General features: G+C 40.6%; 1 protein-coding gene across 3 annotated transcripts in view; it reads right to left on the bottom strand.

Annotated features, from left to right (window-relative positions):
* GNB4 (G protein subunit beta 4) overlaps positions 1-22,347 on the bottom strand; it is a 55,353-nt gene that overhangs the window by 5,840 nt on the left and 27,166 nt on the right. For 2 of the 3 annotated variants that reach the window (XM_040621577.1, XM_040621576.1), the window contains 7 exons: positions 16,392-16,430; positions 15,370-15,476; positions 13,883-13,946; positions 11,909-12,071; positions 10,714-10,780; positions 10,409-10,610; positions 268-484 (listed from right to left, as the gene is read on the bottom strand). In XM_040621577.1, the coding sequence (XP_040477511.1) occupies positions 268-484; positions 10,409-10,610; positions 10,714-10,780; positions 11,909-12,071; positions 13,883-13,946; positions 15,370-15,476; positions 16,392-16,430 (859 nt within the window). The remainder of the gene's footprint in view (positions 1-267; positions 485-10,408; positions 10,611-10,713; positions 10,781-11,908; positions 12,072-13,882; positions 13,947-15,369; positions 15,477-16,391; positions 16,431-22,347) is intronic. The other variant, XM_040621579.1, reaches the window with a different exon arrangement.

Below are 22,347 nucleotides of genomic sequence, written 5' to 3'. Positions count from 1 at the left end.
GAAGATTCCCGGCAGTTACAGCGCTTCCCGTCAGGTGGGAAGAAACCAATCTGGAGAAGACCACACTGAATTAGACCCACGCTTCATCTTTGGAACAAAACTGACCGAACAAGAACATACTCTGGAACTAGATGTTACTACTCTTGACCTAACGGGAACGTCACCACGGCCCACGAGCGAGAACCGCCAGGGTGCCGCTGCCCGCGGCCCCGCGGGACCCGTCCCCGCGTCCTGAGCCGAGCGCAGCCTGCTGGGCTGCGCACCAACCTGCGCGGTCGCCTTTGAGCGTGTCCCACACGTTACAGTTGAAGTCGTCGTAACCGGCTAACAGGAGGCGGCCGCTCTTTGAGAACGCCACGGAAGTGATCCCGCAGATGATGTTGTCGTGCGAGTAGAGCAGCAGCTCCTGGTCTGCGCGGAGGTCGAAGAGCCGGCACGTGGCGTCGTCGGAGCCCGTGGCGAAGGCATAGCCGTTTGGGAAAAACTAGAAGGCAAAGGAACAGACGCTGACCGCGCAGAAGGGTACGAAACCCGCGCAGCGGCGGCGAGGTAACGGACTCGGGTAAGACAGGGCTAGGCTCAACTCCGACTTGGCTTCTGAGCAGGTGAGAACTGTCGCCCCGAAACTCTCACGCACTCCGGGCCTTGGCTTCCGAGTGCTGGGCAGGACTGACGGAAGGAGCGCGCGGGGCCGGGCCGGGCGCAAGGCCAGTCCCCAGGGCAGGCGGCTCTGCTCCTCCCCCGGCCGACGCCGAGACTGCGATCGGACAGCACTGTTCACGGTGCTCGCATTAACCATTCCAGAATCCCACGGGAGAAATAAATAGCAGAGATTTTACAGAAGAGAACATAAATCGTCCCGGTTAGGCGACGTATGAAGTTAAGCTAGTAGTAAACTCTGCATTATGTTTGTGAATCCCCTTTTCTCAGAACCTAGCACTACTCAACATTGATTTTTTAAACAGACCTTTTTTTTTTTTTTCATGTATCTTTTGGTCATCTGTATTATTTTTGTGAACTCATTCTTCACGACCTTTGCTTATTTTTTACTATCCTGTTAGTACTTGATTTGTAGAAATAAGATGACTACAAAAGTTTTTTTTGCAAATTTTAGTTTTTTATAGTTTCCTTTTAAAAAAATAAACAATTTCCTTTTTATGTAATCAAATTTATCTTTCCATTTGAGATTTCTTCCATTGTTTTTATGAATAAAGTCCTTTCTCAGGCTTATTAGCTGATGTTCACTTATATCTTTTTCTAATTTCTTAAAGTAATTTCATTTTTCACATCTTAATTTTTATCTATCCAGGATTTGATATACAGCATTCAGTATAAAGATCTAACTTAATAGTCAAGTAACTGTCCCCACAATTGATTAATCATTTTACTGATTTTTTGTTACATCTTTAATTCACTGAACTCTTATATTCACAAAAATGTTAGTTGTGTCTATATCCTTTCTTATACCTGTATCACACTTTTTAAAAATCATAACTTGATTGGGGCACCTGAGTGGCGCAGTCGTTAAGTGTCTGCCTTCGGCTCAGGGTGTGATCCCGGCATTCTGGGATCGAGCCCCACTAGGAGCCTGCTTCTTCCTCTCCCACTCCCCCTGCTTGTGTTCCCTCTCTCGCTGGCTGTCTCTGTCAAATAAATAAAAAAATCTTTAAAAAAAAATCATAACTTGATAGTAAATTTTTCTATCTGGCATGGCAGAATACTATGGTACTCTGATTCAAGTCAGAGTGTTTTCTCCTCTCCCCCACTTCAATTTCACAGACGTTTGATCAAGTTTCTTTTCTCCATATTCCTCTGACTCATCTCAACAACAACAACAACAACAACAAAATCCACTTGGGTTTCTTTTGAGGGAGGGGGAGAGAATCCCGGCAGACTCTCCCTGGACTCAGGGCTCCATCGCATGACCGGGAGATCACAACCTGAGCCGGAAACAGGAGTTGGACACTTAACAGATGGTACCACCCAGCCACCCCTCCACTTGGGTTTTGATTAAAATCTGTATTAAGCCTAAAAATTAGTTTGAGGGACAAATGATTAGCTTATTATATGCAGTCTTCTCATTCAGGAAGATGGTATTTTTAAAAAGACTTTATTTTTTAATTTAGAGAAAGGGAGTGCAAGAGTTGGTAGGGGGAGGGAGGGAGAGAATCTTAAGCAGGCTCCACGCCCAGCGAGGAGCCCGACGTGCGGCTCCATCTCGGGACCCAAGCTGAAATCAAGAGCTGACACTTAACTAAGCCACCCAGGCACCCCACGATTATTTTTAAGTAATCTCTATACCCAACATAGTGCCTGATCTCACAACCCCGAGATCAAGAGTTACATGCTCCACTGACAGCCAGCCAGGTGCCCCAGGAATATGGAATTAAAAAAAAGTTTCAACAAAATTTTATGATTATAAAGATTCTACACATTTCTTGCTAAATGTATGCCTCTTTCCTAATTTCTGTTGCTATTCCCAATAGGATTTTCTTCCTTTCTGTTCTCTTCTACCTGGTTATTACTGGTGTATACAATAAAGTTATTGATTTTAAAATAGTGTCTGTCACCCAGAAAATACACCAAACTCTTTGTGATACCTAGACAGCCAGACTATATCACCTGCAAATAATGACATTTTTTCTACTTTCGAATTCAGCTTTGGGTCCAACTACATCAGCTGAAAGTTTCAGAACAATTTAAACTAGGGTGATGGTATTATCGTCTTGTTACTTAATACAATAAGAATGCCTCCAGTGTTTTCAGTGTTAAGAAGTTCCCCCTCCCCCACATTCAGGATGATGGTGGAGGAAGGCAGGGATTAACAGGGTAACAGGCTCTCAGAAATGCAAGTACTTTTTACTTTAATGCTTTTAGGATGCTTCAAGCCTGGTTCCAGCAGAGATAGTTTTTCCACATCAAAAACAAGGAACTACTTTCCCTTTTCAAATTCCCCAAAGGCGTAAGGAACCTCTAGCCACAATTTCCTCTATCTACCAAGGATCCAATCATTAGTCCTCCCAGACCACAGTGAAGTTTAGAAAGAAGGCCCTTAAGCAAGTGAAAGGCTTCAGCAAACTCTTACTACCTACCTAGAGGCTAACGATTTTGACCACTTTCTTCCATTCTAAGAGCCAGCAAGATACTCTCCATTGTTCCTTTGCAGGAGGTCCAACAATACCATTTGTATACATTTACCAGCATGTATGGGTTAAACCTGTTCTCTACCACGGACCGAAACAGAAGCTGTAGTGCAGTAAAGGACGCTGGCGCAGAACACCCAGCCACAAAGGTCACCCCTTTCAGCTCAGCGTAAGGGGCACAGCGTGCCAACAGTCTATGTCCAAGACACAGGATGGCCAGACATCCCGTTTTGTATAGGATCGTCCCCGTTACGCCTTTCTCCTGAGGAAAACTGGGAACGACATTCTTTCACACTCAGAATTTCACATTCCCTAGTTTGGATGATAGAGGCTCACCTTACCAATACGATGGACTAGTTTTAATTGCCTGGGAGCTTAGGAAGCCCTCAGAATTAGAGGAAATATCTGAATATATATTAAATATGCCAGATGCATTTAAAGAAAAGTGCGTGTGATGTTGGCTGTTCATTCAAGTTGGGTTTCTTTGGGTTTGTTTTTAATGATAGAGAAGACCTTTCCAGTACTGAGTTTTTTGTTTTTTAGAAAGGGGTGTTTGCTTTTTATCAGATACTTTTCGGTATCCAAAATACTGACAAAATGACTTGGTAAATCTCATTAATAGATTCCCCCATATTAAGTCATTCTTACATCCCTAGAACTAATTTTCACTATATATATAATGTATCTTTTTAACCTTGACACATTGTTGGATTTGATTTGCTGTAATTTTTCCTAAGATGCTTTTCTCTAGTCTTAAGGGAGACCCTTTCCTGTGTTTTGGTATAAGGGTTATGCTAGTCTGACATAATGAACTGGGAAACTTTTTGTCTTTTTCTGCGCTCAGGAACAGTTTTAATAGTGCTGAAATTTTCTGTTTCTTCAAAGTACAGGTTATTTGCCAATAAACTACATGGGTCTGAACATTTCAATAAAAAGTAGTTTTAAAAAAATTATCGAGCTAGTCAAGTTTTCATTTATTGAGTCAGTTTTGGAAAACTGACTTAGAATTACTGTAAGTTACATGTTTTATGATTTTTAAAATCTTTAAAAAAGTAATAAAATAAAATCTTTTATATGTAGTAATATAACCTTTACTATTCTTAATTTTATGTATCTGCAATATTTATCCTTGTTCTCTTAAGCTCCTTCCTCTCCCTCTCCTCATGTGAACTGTTCTTTTTTCCGAAGTCCTGAGCTATTTCTTCTGGTTTATTATTTCTTTAGCGGCCTACTATGCAACTGGCTATGTTTAAGAAGACCTGTCCAGTGCAGAGTGTAATGTTTATTCAGTCAACATTATTAAACTACATTACTCAAATCCTTCCTCTTTTTTCTTGCCTACCTATCAGTAGCTCAAAGTTGTACGCGCAAGTCTCCTACACAACAGTGTTCTGGGGTCATTTCTCCTTGCATTTCTTTTTTTTTTTTTTAAAGATTTTATTTATTTATTTGACAGAGATAGAGACAGCCAGTGAGAGAGGGAACACAAGCAGGGGGAGTGGGAGAGGAAGAAGCAGGCTCCCAGCGGAGGAGCCTGATGTGGGGCTCGATCCCATAACGCTGGGATCACGCCCTGAGCCGAAGGCAGACGCTTAACCGCTATGCCACCCAGGCGCCCCTCTCCTTGCATTTCTAATGGCTTTGGCTTTATGAGTATTTCAGTGTCATAGCCTCACTACTGACCATCTCTTGTTAATGTAAAACTTCTCGTCTTACAGTTTTTGTTTCCATTTTACTTTGCATAATAGAAATATAGTAATATTACTACAGTTTTCTTTTAGTTTATCATTTGCCCACTCTTCCATTTTTACTGTTAGCTTTCCTGGGCCATTTTGTTTTAGAGGTAGCTCCTGTTGTAAACAATATATAGTTTGATTCACAATGTATCTTTTAATAGTGGCAGCCATTTACATGTATTGCCTTGAGTTACTATATGTGGTCTTAAGCTCTTATCCTAGGTTATATTTACTGGAATTTTTCTCCCCTAAAATATGACCTCTGATACTTAAAATCCCTGGGTCACAATATTTCTCCCTCAACACTCAGCAGACACTGTTCAGGAGTCTCCCAGCCCTGTTTATTATGGATAAGTGTGAGGCTAGCCTGACTTCTTATCTGTTGTATCTAGGTAATCTACTTTTTCATTTTGAATATTTCTAGAATTTTTTGTCATGTTTTGATATCTTAAATTCAAGAGAATATGTCTATGTTGGTCTTTATAAATTACTTTTCAATACTGGGCAAGCCCCTTTACGTTGTTTTCTTTCTTCAGCTCATTTTTAAAAAAATTATTTCTTTGCTATACCTCCACTTTCAGTCAAAATGGAGTAACAATGATTACATTTACCCCCATGCTAACAAAAAAAAACAAAAGAAAGAAAATTGACCAAATATATGAAACATGGTTCTAAAGACACTGGGTAACAGTCAACAAAGGAGAGTGGTCCCTGAAAGACAGGACACAAATGAAGTAAGCCCCGTAACTGCCCCAACTTCCTGCCTGGAGAGAGTTTACAGGTCATGGTGCTGGGAAGGAGAACCTAAATGGAGCCCACTGACATCCGAGTTGAGGAGACAGAGCTGGGAATCCAGGGAGTCCAAGGCAGCTAGAGCTCACGAGCCAGAGCACCAGAAAGGACAACCCTTGGCAGACAGGAAAGTCAGGAGATGATAAGGGGCCCCTCAGGTATTCAGCTGAGTACTGAGCACAGGTGCGTGAGGAAACTTCTCAAGCAGAGGAGACACCCATAAAGATAACAGGAAACAAGCTGATGCTCATCCAGGGCCAAGAATAATGTCTGTCCCTCCTACCAAGAGGGAAAACCTCACAGTTCACTAGGAAGAGAGATCATAAGGTTTTCCCTCAAGGGTGGGACAAACTTCAGTACAAAGTGCTGCTCTGGGCCCACCGAACAGAACTGAAAGGTAAGACCTGAACAGATCAAATTATTCCAAATAACTATGCCCTAGAACAAAGCTAAATAGTATTCATATAAATACAAAATGACCCATCACCCACCAAGGTAAAATTTACAATGTCTGGCATCACATCTAATGAAAACCAGACATGCAAAAGCAAGAAAATATGACCCATAATTAGGAGGGAAAAAAAATTACTCAGCGGACACAAACCTCCAAAATATCACAGATGATAGAATTAAAAGACAAGGACAAAAGCAATGTCGGAGCTTAAGAAGAAGCCTGTATGGGTTTAATGGCAGATGAGACACTGCAGAAGAAGAGTAGTGAGCTGGAAGACACAGAAACAGCAACTATCCAGAGTGAAATACAGCAAGTAACAAGACTGAAAAATAAAATGAACACAGTATGAGCGAACTGTGGGAACACTCCAGGTGTCTTAATGTATGTGTATTTCGAGTCCCTAGAGCAGTAGAGACAAAAATACATTTTAATGGTAACAGCTGGCAATTTTCCAAATTTGATGAAAACTATAATCCACAGTTCCAGACACAAGAAATAAGAAAATTATACAAAGACACTTCATAATCAAGTTGCTTAAAAACAAAGAGAAAAGACACCTGGGTGGTTCGGTTGGCTCAGCCGCTAACTCTTGGTTTCGGCTCAGGTCACAGTATTGGGCTTGTGGGATCAAGCCCTGCATCGGGCTCCATGCCCAGCACAGAGCCTGCTTGAGATTCTCTCTCCGCCTCTCCCTCTGCCCCGTTCCCATGCCCCAGCTCAACTTGTTCTCTCTCTGAAATAAATGGATAAAGTCTTTAAGAAACAAACAAACAAAAAAAAACCCAGAAAATATTAAAAGCAGCCAGAGGAAAATAAAGGACACACTGTGTAGAGACCAAATAGAATGATAGGACATCTCACACCGGTATTAACATAAACCAGAAGCTGGAAGACAGAGTATCAACAGAAGAAAAAAAACAAAACAAAACAGTGATAATATTTTTCAGAAATGAAGGCAAAATAAAAAATGTTTTAGATATACACAAGCTGAATGAGGGACTTTAACAGATTTGCACTATAAGAAACATTAAAGGAAGCCCTTCAAGGAGAAAAATAGTTGAAAATCTGAATCTATAAACAAAAGAATGAGGAGCACAGAAAACGGTAACTATGTTAATAAATGTAAAGACTTTATTTTTTAAATCTCCCTAAAGGAACATCAGCTCTTGAAAGCAACAATAATATCAATGTCTTGTAGGGCTTAGACCTATAAAAGTAAAATAACAACAACTGCACAAAGGCTGGGAGGGGGAGAAGTGGGGGAATCCAGGTAAAAGGTTCTTATCTACACGGAAAAGTGATATAGCAGCACTTAAAGTAAACTGCCACGAACGGTACAGGTGCACCACACATTCTCTCGGCAACCACCACCACAACAAAAACCAACAAAAATGTTGCTAAAAAGCCAAGAAAGGAAATTTAAAAATTCAAAAAATTTTTAAAACACGCAAAACAAGGCAGAAAAAGAAGAACAAAGAATAGACAGGACAAAAGGCAAAGAGCAAGATGGTGGATTTAAACCTAATCATGTCAATACAATAATCATACAAAATGTAAATGGTCTAAACAATAAAAGGCAGAAATAGGACTTTAAAAAAAAAAAAGATTTGAGAGCGCGAGCGAGTGAGCAAGCATGAGCAGGGGAGGGGAAGGGGGAGAGAGAGAGAGAAGCCGACTCGCTGCTGAGCAGGGAGCCCAATGCAGGACTTGATGCCAGGATCCAGGGATCATGACCTGAGCCAGGGGCAGATGCTTAACTGACTGCGCCACCCAGGCGCCCCGAAATAGGATTCTCTAGACCCAACTACTGCCCTATAAGAAAATCGCTTTGAAAATAAAAACACAAATAGCAAGGAAAAGCAAGGAAAAAGATATGCCCCTGCTAAGACTAATCAAAAGCAAGCTAGGGTAGCTCTATTAATATCAGACAAAAGCTTCAGAGTAAATAACATTCCCGGGGATAAATGTCATAATGACAAAGAAATCAACTGACCCAGAGAACACAATAACCCTAAAGGTTTATGCTTTCAAATACTCATTGAAAGGGGCGCCTGGGTGGCACAGCGGTTAAGCGCCTGCCTTCAGCTCAGGGCGTGATCCCGGCATTCTGGGATTGAGCCCCACATCAGGCTCCTCTGCTATGAGCCTGCTTCTTCCTCTCCTACTCCCCCTGCTTGTGTTCCCTCTCTCGCGGCTGTCTCTCTGTCAAATAAATAAATAAATAAAAACTTAAAAAAAAAAAACTCATTGAAGAAAAACTAATAAACTGCAAGGAAAAATGGACAAATACACAATCAGAGATTTCAACAGCCCTCTCTGAATAATAAATAGAACTGACAAGTATCAATAAGGGTACAGAAGACCTGAATAATACTATTTTTTTCCCCACCACCCTCCCCCAGGCTCTGAAGACCTGAATACTACTATTAACCAACTTGAGATAATTGTTATCTGTGGACTTCTCCATCCAGTATAACAGTAGAACAGAGATTCTTTTCAAGTGCAGAACAATGACCAGGTCAGACCATATGCTGGACCATAAAACAAGTCTCAAGAAGTTTAGAATCTTATAAATCCTACGAAGTGTATTCTTGGACCATAATACAATTAAAAACAAAAATAAAAATATCAAGAAAATCTCCACATATTTGAGAATTATATAACGTATTTCTAAAAAAGTCCTGGGTCAAAGAGACCAAAATTATAAAGAATTTTTAACTAAATGAAAATGAAAACACAGCACATCCATATCTGTGGAATGCACCAAAAGCAATGTTTACAAACTGACCACTTTAAGCTTCAATATTAAGGGGGAAAAAAGTTTCAAATCAACTTCTACCTTACACACCTAGAAAAGAAAATGAAACCCAACTACACAGCAAAGAAATAAAAAGAGTGAAAATTCAAATCAAACAGTAAGAAAAAAAAAAAAAAAATCAATGAAATAAGACAGAGCAAATTGTTCGAAAAATAGAGCAAATCGTTCAAACCAAAACATGGTTCTTTGAGAAGATAAAGAACACAGCACCACAAACTGGGTGGCTTACCCAGCACACATTTAAGGTCCAACAGCTCTGGAGGCTGGAAGCTGCAGTCAAGGTGTCTGCTGGCTGTAGATGGCAGTCTTTTCCCTGTGACTCTTCACACTGTTTACTTTCTCTGCTTATTGGTCTGGAGTTTCCCCTTTTTTCTAAGGATACCAGTCATCCTGGATTAAAAGACCTCCAATCTGGTCTGACTCAGCTCATCACATCCCCAACAGCCCTATTTTCAAATAAGGTCACACGCTGACGTAGTGGGGGTCAGGACTCAACGGATAAATAGATAACCTCAACAGGCCTATATCTAAATACGACATTACGTTTGTGGTTAAGTCTCATGCTTAAATTTCACAGAGAAATTCAACCAAACATTTAAGGAAAAAATAACACCGATTCTGCACAAACTGCCCAGACAACTGAGGTGGAGGGAATGCTCCCCACCTCTGCCTACGCCAGCCTTCGTCTGGTATCGAATCAGAAAAAAAACATTTCAAGAAAGGAAAAATAGAACTTTAATGAATATGGCCGTAAAACTTCATAAAAACTTTCATAAATCAAATGCACTAATATATAAAAACAATTATGCATGATGACCAAGTGTGGTTTGCCCCAGAAATACAGGGTTGGGTTAAAATGGGGGGGATATCAATGTGAATTCACCATTTAACAGACTAAAAAACAAAAACCACACGATCATCTCATCAAATGAAGCGGAAATATTTAATAAACTCCATTCATCCCTGACAAAATCTAAGCAAATTAGGAAGAGACTACATCAACCCAATAGAGGTGATAGGATGAGAGATGGAGACTAGGTTTACCTGCTCTGAAATTCTCTTCTTCTAACCAGGCTGGCCTAATAACAGAGGATGAGGGTAACAAAGCACTGACTTCCTCAGACGTTCAACAAAATTACAAAAAATGGCTTTCAATATGTGAATAAGTAGAAACCAATTTTTCCGCCCAAATACATCTTCTTACGAAATTAGAAGTGTCTTATACGCATAAGCGTTTGCATGCAGAGTACTTTTGGAAATGCTAGTCATTTCTATACGGTTTAGCATTTGGCCTACACAGGACAATAACCACATATGATTCGTTTATGCTCATATACACGGACTATTTACCTGGCGTAATCGATTTGTGGTTAACCTGTCTGGAGTTTTTGTTGTTAAAGTCATGTTCTACATTTCAGCAGTTTCTATGCAAATTACAGTTTCCTTAGAAATGCTATTTACTTACACTGACAGCATTAATATCTGACACATGTCCGGTGAAAGACTGTCTGCACATTCCATCGCGAATATCCCACAATTTGGAAGAGGCATCACAAGCACCAGAAACAAAAGTCCTCATGTCCGGACTCAGAGAAAGACTCATCACATCTCCAGAATGCCCAGTGAACGTGGTGGTCTGCTGGGCAGTTTCGATGTCCCATAAAGCACTGCAATTAAACATAAATTAAAATGACTATTAGCTCTTCCCTTATGTTAGTTCCTACCATCACCCTCGACCCCCAAATCAGTGTTCTTGTGGGCCACACTTACCAAGTTGTGTCTCCTGAACTTGTAACAATTTGGCTGTCATCTAAAAATCGACAGCAGGACAAGTAGCCTACAGCACAGAGAGCAACACATTTTAGGTTATCACTGACCACGGGACCCAGCCACCACGTGAATAGTAATGCACATTTCAGTTTTTAAAACCCGATACGTGGGCAACAAATGTTTATTAGTATACTATAGTTCTACTTTTAATTACTTCAAGATCTATGCTGTCTGCAACCCAATTTTATCAACAAACTCTCAGTATTTTCTATGTGGATGGCACGTCCTGCTAGGTACTCTGAAAATGATGCGCTTAGGACACAGTCCCTTCTGCCCACTAGACTGCCTAAGAGAGAGGTTCCTTTACACAACCCTGTACCGTCTGTGGCAGACAAGCTTCAGGACGCTGGGAAATCCTCTCGTACTGTGCGAAATCACACCACCTCAGCCAAGGCTTCTTGGAAAAGGGTCACCTGACTGCTCAGAACTCACCAGTGTCTCCAAATATGGACACGGCAGGATTTTTGTAAAAAGCATCGTCAGACAGTACTACCAACAATTCAGAGAGGCAGAAGCCTGGCGAGTGGCAATAAATTCCTTACTAACACTGCCAACCAAACGCTACAGTACGGCGTACACCCTACGGCACGCATCCTGGCAAACCAAGCAACGCACTATCGCGCTTATGAGTACTTCTCACTGTGCACCTAACACACATTCAGTTACGTAACCAAGTACAGATGCCGAAATCCTGTAATCGTTACATGGCTGCAGAGAAAACAGAAAACGCATATACATTTTTTTAAAGTAGGCTCCATGCCCAGCATGGAGCCCAACACAGGGCTTGAACTCACGACCCTGACATCGTGACCTGAGCTGAATTCAAGAGTCAGACACTTGACTGAGCCATCCAAGCACCCCTGTATTTGCTCTCTTTTTCTTTATTGTTTGAATATTTTGCAATCAATCTGTCCATTTTTATAAAATTGTGCCATTTTTGAAAGAAAAAGTTACAGTCATCGTTTGTAGAACTATAAAGTTGGTGCTTCACTGACTCAGTCATTTCTGCTCTCACCTGATAAACACTCAACCTTCAGCAGCTGAGCACGATTTGTCGCTCGTTCTTGCTGACTGGCTCACTCAGGAGTCCTCATCTCGTATTTGGTAGGAAAAGACAATATTTAGCGGAGCTCACCTGTGTGACCCGGTAACTCTCGGCTCACTCTCACGTTTCCCTCTCTGGTTTTTAAGTTATAGATAGAGCAGATGTTGTCCAGCCCTCCACACGCGACGTAATTACCGGAGGGAGCGTAGGCACAGGTCATCACCCAGGAAGATCTCAAAGGAATAGCATGCATCTGTACCACAAATAAAACACACGTTTTATTTATAAAACACTAAAAGTACGAAAACAGACCATTTATCAAACCGATTTACAACAAAGCAAATGACTAAAAATTAGATGCGTCTAACTAAAAATAAGCCAAATTAAAAATGCAACGGTTTAAGTGAACAATGAAAAATAAAACACTAATACAGAAAAAGTAATAGGCACATAGTACTTATCAGCAATTCATTTGAATTTAAGTGTTCTTTTTCAGAAATTATTTTAAGAGAAGGAAGTAGAATGTTTCAATGCTAATATATCCATTCAAAATATTAAGTGCAAAATGTTAAAGAAGTCAATAAAATTCTTTGTTTTGCTAACAGAAGTCAAAAGAGGAATTTCCTCCAATATAACACTGAACAATCAAGTATCAGAGCCAATTAAAATGGTTCTTCCATAAAAAAAATAAATAAAATGGTTCTCCCATGATGAGATGGCACGGTCTGGGGCACCTGGGTGGCTCAGTTGGTTAAGCATCTGCCTTCTGCTCGGGTCATGATCCCGGGGTCCTGGGATCGAGTCCTGAATAGGGCTCCCTGCTCAGCAGGGAGCCTGCTTCTCCCTCCCTCTGCCTCTCCTCCTGGCTTGTGCTCTCTCTCTCTCAAATAAATAAATCTTGAGAGAGACAGAGAGAGAGCACCGTAACTTTCTAATAGTACGATATATACTCTGCACCCAAATTTTAAAAACGGCAATAGTTAGCATGATCTGCCCACACCCTGCCCACACCACGCTGGGGCCTTACCACCCAACCCCGATCATCTGCGAGCAGGCGGCGACACTGAACGCGCACGGGAACAGCAGGCTAAATGGTCCAGGGAATCGACGCACTGGGTGATTACTACTACGCTCTCACTAAACCTAAAATATTTTAAAAAGTATTTTTGTTCTAGAAAATATAGTTGAAAGACATACTGGATGGGCCAATTAATATAGAAAAACTGTTATAAATCTGCCTTAGCTAGCTTTAAAATCTCAACCAGGCTGAAGTTACTCTTTACTTCACAAAACAGTACTTTTAAGTCTTTAATAAAAACAGTGACAGAAGTATACACAGAATCTAAAAGGTATTTCATGTGTGTAAGTTCTCTCGAAGTTTTTCCGCTACCACTCAACCCCCTTACATCAAGGGGTTCCCGTGGACACCTTAGGAGGACCCAGTGGGCTCTGCCAAGAGATAGGAAAAAGTTGTGATTTGCCTCCCAGCGACCGCACCGTCTGAGCAATCCAGAAACACAAATCAATGGCTAGAAACACAAATCAATGGACCCAAGAAAAGCCTCACGGTAGCATTCTGGCTTACCCATAACTAGAAATAAAAATCTCAGGGTCACTGCCCATTTGGAAATGGGTAAGTTAAAAAAAAAAAAAAATCACGTACAGGGGCACCAGTCTGGCTCAGTCAGAAGAGCGCATGACTCCTGATCTCAAGGTCATGAGTTTGAGCCCCATGTTGAATGCAGAGATTACTCCAATAAATAAAACTTTAAGAAAAAGAAAGTAAATCACTCGTATAGCTTCCTGATGCACACCCTTTTCTACTACTAAAATACAAAGCAGGAGACTCAAGTAACATACACTGAAGGACAGTCCTACCACTGTCCTTGGGAACATAAAAGGGCTTAATATTAAAAGCAAACATGAAGCCCAAAGAGAGGATCTAGATTAAAATAAATGGAATAAATTTATCTTTGAAGGAAATTAAGTTTGAAGTAATTAAATAAAGAACAGTTAGACACCAGGCCAAATAAAAGGTGAAAGAGAACGATTAAGAAATCCTACCTTATTTGTTGTGTAACTATCCCAAATAATTAATTTTCCATCTTGGGAAGCACTGACTAGTAGCCTAGAGGAACAAACACAAAAATAATTCGACACTTAGAGGACAAAGGTAGTTGAAATTAGTCATGCACTGCATTACTGCAGGTCAGTTCAGAAAAAAATATTTTTCTAATTAAAATCTTGATACCAGAAAATATCCTCCCAACTTAATAAATTTTTTTCTGCATGCCAAAAGTTTTCAATAGGCCATAGAATTTAGCAAAACTTAAACATTTTACTACAGATGTCTCTGGTTATAATTTGACTTTTTTAAAAAAATGATTCAACTTTTTATGGTGACAACATTCTAGTTCTTATTCAAGATTCTGACAGATAGTAGCTGACCGGCTCATTATTTACTGACTTAAATTTAAGGACAGTGGAGTACATATTAGCCTAACAACCATATTTCACGCCACCTAAAGATCTTAACCGAGGGCCTGGGAAGGTGAGGCAGTGTTATGGGTACAATGCGGGATATGCCTCCTGCCTTTGAGGCCTCCCCGCGTGGCAGAAAGAAGGTATTTACACATGTTTACAATCAATGAAGTGAAAACTGTCACAGTCAATGCTACAGGAAAGTAAAAGGGGGGACAAATACCCGCTTGTTGAGTCCTGCCAAAAAGAACCCATACTGAACAACGGAATTCTGTAAGCTGACGGTAGAAGCGTGTGTTCTGTGAGCGTATGTTCACTGACGAGAGGAGGAAAAATACAACAAGTGTTTGAGGAATTGCGAATTTTCCAGCTGCACAGAATGTCTGAGACATGGGCAAAACAGCTGAGGAAAGTGGACTGGGCTTGAGAAGCAGAAAGCTTTGTTTGCTGGCTAAACATGACCCTTGACTAAATAACTATTAGTTACTGAAGTTTTGCTTTGGACACTTTCACTAGGGTATAAAATTCAGAAGATGCAAAAAAGCTACCCAGTGGGGGGTGGGGGGGGAGTCACCTTCCGAACCCTGTCACCAAGCCACCTGGATCCCTTCCCTATAGGTAAATAACATTAGCAGGAATTTATGTAGCAGCTGCCACAAATTTTTTTTTTTTATGAAAGGGAAGATAACAGTAGGATATGGGGCAGAAGCTGATTTTTTTTTTTTTTTTTTTAGGTAGGCTCCATGTGCACCTTGAACTCAACAACCCTGAGATCACGACCTGAGCTGAGATCAAGAGTTGGACACTTAACTGAATGAGCCACCGAGGCACCCCTGAAAGAATTCTTTAAAAATCAATTGGTGGGGCGCCTGGGTGGCTCAGCTGGTTAAGAGGTTAAGTGCCTGTCTTTGGCTCAGGTCATGATCCCAGGGTCCTGGGACTGAGGCCTGCCTTGGGCTCCCTGCTCAGCGAGGAGTCTGCGTGAGGTTCTCTCTCCTCTTTCCTCCCACCCCTCTCCCCCCCATCTCTTAAAAAAAGAAAAAAGAAAAAAAAAAAAGGCAGGTACAAACCTTGAATCATATCCCCAGTGCATAGCATATATCTTAGCTAGGTGACCCCTCAACGTACGCCTCGTTCGCATTTGGATTCGGCCCACGGAATCCATATTTGATGTGATCTTTAGAAAGCACCGAGAATATTATTTTTTACATCTCAGACAATAAAGTAGAAATAACAGGCATAAGACAGAAGACAAATTTCTGGCAACTGAAGATAGTTTAAATAATTCCAGAGCCATTACAGGATCAGTAAGCTGAAGAAAAACTATGACTTAAAATGATCCTATTTGCACACCTTCCAGTGAGAATATCTATTACAGACTATTAACTTTTAAGAACTGACATACCTCCCAACTTCAGTAAAAAAAAGAAAAAAAAAAAGCCACAAATAAAGGTCAAATAGATGATCAAAGAGTAAAACGTGGATACTTTTCACGGTCTATGAGAAAGCGAGCTTTAGTACAGCACATAAAATAATAAACATTATCGGGGCGCCTGGGTGGCACAGCGGTTAAGCGTCTGCCTTCGGCTCAGGGCGTGATCCCAGGGTCCTGGGATCGAGCCCCACATCAGGCTCCTCCGCTATGAGCCTGCTTCTTCCTCTCCCATTCCCCCTGCTTGTGTTCCCTCTCTTCGCTGGCTGTCTCTATCTCTGTCGAATAAATAAATAAAATCTTTAAAAAATAATAATAATAATAAACATTATCAATATAAGTTAAACTAATGAAACCTCCCTAAGAGTTGATGTAAGGAAAAAAAAGTACAACCACCACATACTGAAAAGAATCAGAAGTTACCTAAAAAAACACATTATGAATCTACGTATTTTTACAGTATTTGCTTTTTCACAGGCTTCTATTTTAACAAGCTTTAAAAAGCACACGTATAGCATCTGACGAATTAGTTTTTAAATACAGATCTCACTTTTTTTTCAATTAAATACTAACAAAAACCATCTAAATGTCATTTGCATCCATGTCAAGCTCTTTCATGTGAATTACTAAAATGAATGGAGGGGGGAAAAAACACTTTACCTGAATAAGCGTTGCATCATTACATGCTTTCCTGGCATCCTGAAGTAAAGAAAGAGGATGGTAAGCCATTTAAACGTGGACCCGTCTGGCTAGGACTTAAAATACTACTTTCCTCGAAAATGTGGACTTACAAATACACCTTTCACTGTACCACACATTCTTTAAAGTTCAGTGGTTAGTACCTTGACAACTTCGTGCAACCACCACCACTAATTCTAGAACACTTGCCATTAAAAAGAAGAAGAAGAAGAAACAAAGAAACAAAAAAAAATCCCTATACCTCCTAACTCCCTTATTCCCCGGTAATCACTACTCTCCTTTACGTCTCTATGGACTTGCCCATTCTGGACATCTCATGTAAATGGAATCCCATAATAGGAACTTCTGTGTCTGGCTTCTTTCACTTAATGTAGGTTTTCAGGGTCTATCCATGTTGTAGCAAATGTCAGTACTCCGCTTCTTTTTATGGCTAATATTCCACTGTATGGATGGATCACGCTGTTTACCCATTAACTGACGGACATTTAAGTTCTTTCCACTTTTTGGCTTTTGTGAATAATGAGGCTGTGAACATTCATGTACGGGTTGTGTGTACACGTTTTCAGTTCTCCTGGGTGTGTACCTAAGAGTGGTGATGTGGTAACTCTGCAACTGACTCTTTAATCAGGTGTCTAATTGTATTCCTCACAGCAGCTGCACCATTTTACATTCCCACCAGAAACGGACGATGAGCTTTCCGATTTCTCATCCTCACCCACTGTCGTCCTTTATTATTTTATCCATTTTCATGGTTGTGAAGTGCTCTCTCACTGTAGTTTTGATTTGCATTTCCCTAAGGATTAGTGCTGGTGACCATCTTTTTCATGTGGAGTATCTATCTGTACACGTGCCTACCGGCCATCCGTAGGTCTTTGGAGAAAGGCCTATTCAAATCCTTTGCCCATTTTTAAATTGCATTATTGTTGAATTGTAGGAGCTCTTTACATATTCTGGAGACTAGATCCTTATCAGATGTATGATTTGCAAATATTTTCTCCCATTCTGTAGGTTGTCTTTTCATTTTCTTGATTATAGTGTCCTTATACAAGTTTTTAATTTTAATGAAGTCCGATTTATCTATTTCTTCTGTTGGTTGGGCTTCCAGTGTCATACTAAACTGCTGCCGAATCCAAGGTCAAAGATGTTTAGTTCTAAAATTTTAACACTTTTTTAAAAAAGATTTTATTTGAGAGAGCGTGCACGCATGAGTGGGAGGGGCAAAGAGAAAAAGAGCATCTCAAGCAGACTCCACCCTGAGCACGGAGCTGGAGCCTGATGCGGGTCTTGATCCCAGAACCCTGAGATCATGACCCAAGCCAAAACCAAGAGTTGGACACTTAACTGACTGCACCACCCAGGCGCCCCTAAATTTTTTTTTTTTTTACACTTTTAGCGTTTATATTTAGGTACCATTTTCAGTTAATTTTTATAAGTGGTATGAGGTAGGAGTCCAAATTCATTCTTTTGTATGTGGATATCCAGTTGTCCCAGCACCATCTGTTGAAAAGACTGTCTTTCCCTCTCAAATGGTCTTGTTATCCTCGTTGAAAAATCAATCGGCCCTAGATATACGGGTTCATTTAGGGACTCAATTCTATTCCACTGTGTGAATATACTTCTGGTTTATGATTAAAAGATTTTAAATTGCATCCCCATAAGTAAACATGAACTAGGTTGATTTAATAAGCCCACAGTATTCAGAGTTATATTTGTTACTAAGCTTCAGAAAAAAGGTTCAGAGTTCCCTTTTGGTTTGTTCTGGCATCTAGAAGTTGAGGTGACAGGAAGGATATTTATAGCATGCTTGGGTCATTTCAGAAATATTTTTATAAATATATAAGCACTTCTTTAAAATGCTTAGTATCTGTAAACAGTGTACCTGCAATTAGAAATAAAATATTTTAGAGCCAATGAGGAAAAGATAGGAAAATCAGGAAGACAATTTCTGTAACAGGAACGGCTCCTACTGAGTCACACCTACATACGAATAGCAAGGCCTACATGTGAGCAGGTGTTTATGTTTAAGCATGACAGGACAGCCTTTCAGAGAGACCTTAAATGTTTACACAAACTGAAGGGAATTATCAAAACTAAGGTAACAGTGAAACAAATCAATAGAACAAAACATTTAATAAGCAGCAAGAGGTTTTAAACCGAGTTTCTCAATAAATTGAGAGGATTCATATAACATGGGCCAATCAGAAGCACAATTCTTCCTACTAGACTTGAAACCATTTTTTCCCCTCTCAAAAGGGTAGTATCCTCTTCAACGCTTTCCCTACAGTACTCAGGTACTCCTGGGCCAAGAGGAAGCACACCGTATCTGAAGAAATGCCCCAAACGGACAACTTGTCCCCGTCAGCCAAGGGAAAAAGGCCGCCTCCGCTTGCGGCAAAGACTAGATGGAACACACGACCTTTCAACCTATTTATAACACTTCGAGTACTTCTATGTAAGGATGTTCATAAGTAGTTACACAAACATATGATTTGATTCTCTCATTCTTAGTCAAATTGTGGGTTGCGAAACCTCATTTGGCAAGGAATAATTTAGTCCAGTTTCCTACAATGAAAAGAATTTTCAGAAATGACAGTGATGGCCTGAGCCGTGTTCCAAAACTGGTGGAGTTACAGACCAAATTCTAGAAACAGCGTTTGTGAAAACGAACTATCGTTGTTTAGGTCATCTTTCTTAATTCAGTCACTCAATTAAAAAAAAAAATCTGTGTCAGGTACTATTCTGGGCACACAGTTACAGCAGGAGACAAACCAGAAATGCCAGCCCTCATAGAGGGCTTGTAATATTAACAGTACAATTAAATTGTCAGTGAAAATTATTGAATAGTGCAAATTGGTAAAAATTAAACCCAGGAATATAAGCATTCTACAAGTAACAGTTTCCTGCAGATCATGCAAAGATTCTACTCACATGCAGAAGAATTTACTCTTATGAACACTTATCCATTATAAAACTGAATATAAAATTATTCCCAATTAAAGGTGGAAGTCCGTATTATCCACTATAAGACATTTTTGTGCAAGAGAAAGGGGACGTATTTTTCACTCCAAATAACAATTACAAAAGAAAAATCTGTTTTCTCTAATTCTGTTTTTTTAATTTAAAATAAATCCTATTGTGTAAGATTGCATACATTTCTATTATGTCACATGTTTATACCATAGTGAAGTACACAGATTATATTCTAGAACTGAGGGGGAAAGATAGAGGGAGGGTCTTTAAATGTAGCATGACACGATTAAACGGAGGACAGTACATGGCACCTCACATACACGTGGCTACTTGAAATCACAGGAGAGGAATGTAAGCACCTGCACCCACACCGCTGTGTTTGGGATGCTGGTGAGCTGTGAAAAAGGGCGAGGACACAGAATTTGCCAGCCAAGTACGAGGAGCAGAGGCAAATGCACACAAGGAACTCTAAAACAAGGCCAGCTAACCATTTACTGGTAAGTCCTTTGCCCGTCATTTCACACGATGATCCTCCCCACAGACCTCCACAGTGGGCCCTAGTATTCTCTCACTTTACAGGAAAGATATCAAGAATTATAGAAGTTAAACTTGCTCATGGCACAGAAGAATGAAAAGCTGGAGCCCATGCACTTTCCACCATGCCATGCTGCCTGCCTTCCAATAAAAGCAGAATCAATCTGAGTACAGGACCCTGGTGAGGCTTTTCAGACGACTGGGACTCAATGAAAAGGAGTCGCGGGAGAAACACTGGAGCAAAGGTAGTATAATCCTGGGCAAAGGATACCATCTGTAAAAGGATGACGAAGGGGAGAAGAGCAATGCACGTCCAGGGAACAGCCGCCAGACTCACAGGACTACAACAGAGGCCGCAGAGCGGGATGTGAGCACAGGCCGCAGGGCTGGGAGGGCACAGCATCTGGAATCAAAATATACCTGGCCAGAGGGGCGCCTGGGTGGCTCAGTCCATGGAGTGTCTGCCGTCAGCTCGGGTCATGATCGCAGGGTCCTGGGATCGATCCCCACATCGGACTCCCCTGCTAGGTGGGTCAGCTTCTCCCTCTCCCCCTCCCCACAGCTCGTGCGTTCGCACGCAAGCACTCTCTCCAATAAACAAAATCTTTAAAAAAATATATATGAACCTGACCTGAATCCTGGAGCTACCACTTAGTAGTTATGTGAACTTGGCAAGTTATTTCATCTCTGAGGATCAGTTTCCTCAGCTATAAAACAAAGCAACACCATCTGCCTCACAGGGTTGCTAAGAGGATTAATGAAATTCACATGAGAACATGTGTTTGGCCAATCATGCCAGGCAAGGACACCACTAGGAACTTATAGATCAATATCCCTGATGAACATAGACGTAAAAATCCTCAACAGGGGCGCCTGGGTGGCACAGCGGTTGGGCGTCTGCCTTCGGCTCAGGGCGTGATCCTGGCGTTATGGGATCGAGCCCCATATCAGGCTCCTCCGCTGTGAGCCTGCTTCTTCCTCTTCCACTCCCCTGCTTGTGTTCCCTCTCTCGCTGGCTGTCTCTATCTCTGTTGAATAAATAAATAAAATCTTAAAAAAAAAATCCTCAACAAACTATTAGCAAACCGAATTCAACCATGCATTAAAACAATCACACCATAATCAAGTGAGACTTATTTCAGGGATGCAAGGATGGCTCAACATCCACAAATCAATGATAGATACATTAACAAAATGAAAGATAAAAACGTATGCAGTTTTTGTCAAATGCAGAAAGGCATTTGACAAAACTCAACATCCATTTATGAGAAAAACTCTCAGAAAAGTGGGTATAGAGGAAGTGTACCTCAACATAATAAAGGTCCTATATGACAAGCCCACAGCTAACATCATAACAATGAAAAGCTGAAACCTTTCCCTCTAACATCAGGAACAAGACAAGGATGCCCACTCTTCCCACTTTAATGCAACACGTTACTGCAAGTCCTCACCAGAGCAATTAGGCAAGAAAAAGGAATAAAGGCATCCAAACTGGAAAGAAATAAAACTGTCACTGCTTGCAGATGACATGATATTATATAGGAAACCCTAAAGACTCCACAAAAACAGCAGCAGCAACAACAAAAAAAACCACATTAGAAATAAATTCAGTAAAGCTGCAAGATATACAAAATACATACAAGATACACCAAAATCTATCATTTCTATATACTCAGTACTATCAGAAAGAAAAATCAGGAAAACAATCCCATTTACAATTGCATCCAAAAAAATAAAACACTTAGGGATAAATGTAACCAAGGAGGTGAGAAACCTGTACACTGAAAACCACTAAGACACAGATGAAAGAAACAACACACAAATCAATAGAAAGCTGTTCTACCCTCATGGATCGGAAGAAGACTGTTAAAATGTCCATACTGCCCAAAGCAAGCTACGGATGCGATGCAGTCCCTATCAAAATTCAAACAGCATTTTTCACACAAATACAATTTTACATCCTAAATTCTGTATGAAACTGCAAAAGATCCTGAGTAGCCAAAGAAATTTTGAGACAAAAGAATACAACAGGAGGCATCGGTTCTCAAACTACATGACGAAATGATAGTAATCAAACAGTATGGTATTAGCATAAACATGGACACACGGATCAATAGAACAGAGAGCCCAGAAATACATCCACGCACGTATGGTCAGTGAATTTATGACAACAGGGGAAAGACTGTCTCTTTAAAATGGTGTTGGGAGAACTGGACAGCCACAAGCAAAAGAATGGAACTGTACCACCACCTTACACGATACACAAAAATAAACTCAAGATGGACTGAACATTTGAAACCATCAAACTTCCAGAAGAAAACATAGGTGGTACGTACACATGGAGTATTATTCAGCCATTAAAAAAATTTGCCATTTCCAACAACATGGGTGGACCCTGTGAGCATTAAGTGAA

Source organism: Ursus maritimus, unplaced genomic scaffold, assembly GCF_017311325.1.
Source record: "Ursus maritimus isolate PB19 unplaced genomic scaffold, ASM1731132v1 scaffold_4, whole genome shotgun sequence".
NCBI classification, from domain to species: Eukaryota; Metazoa; Chordata; class Mammalia; order Carnivora; family Ursidae; genus Ursus; species Ursus maritimus.
Note: the sequence above shows the minus strand (reverse complement) of the source record. Positions and strands in the feature narration are given on the sequence as shown.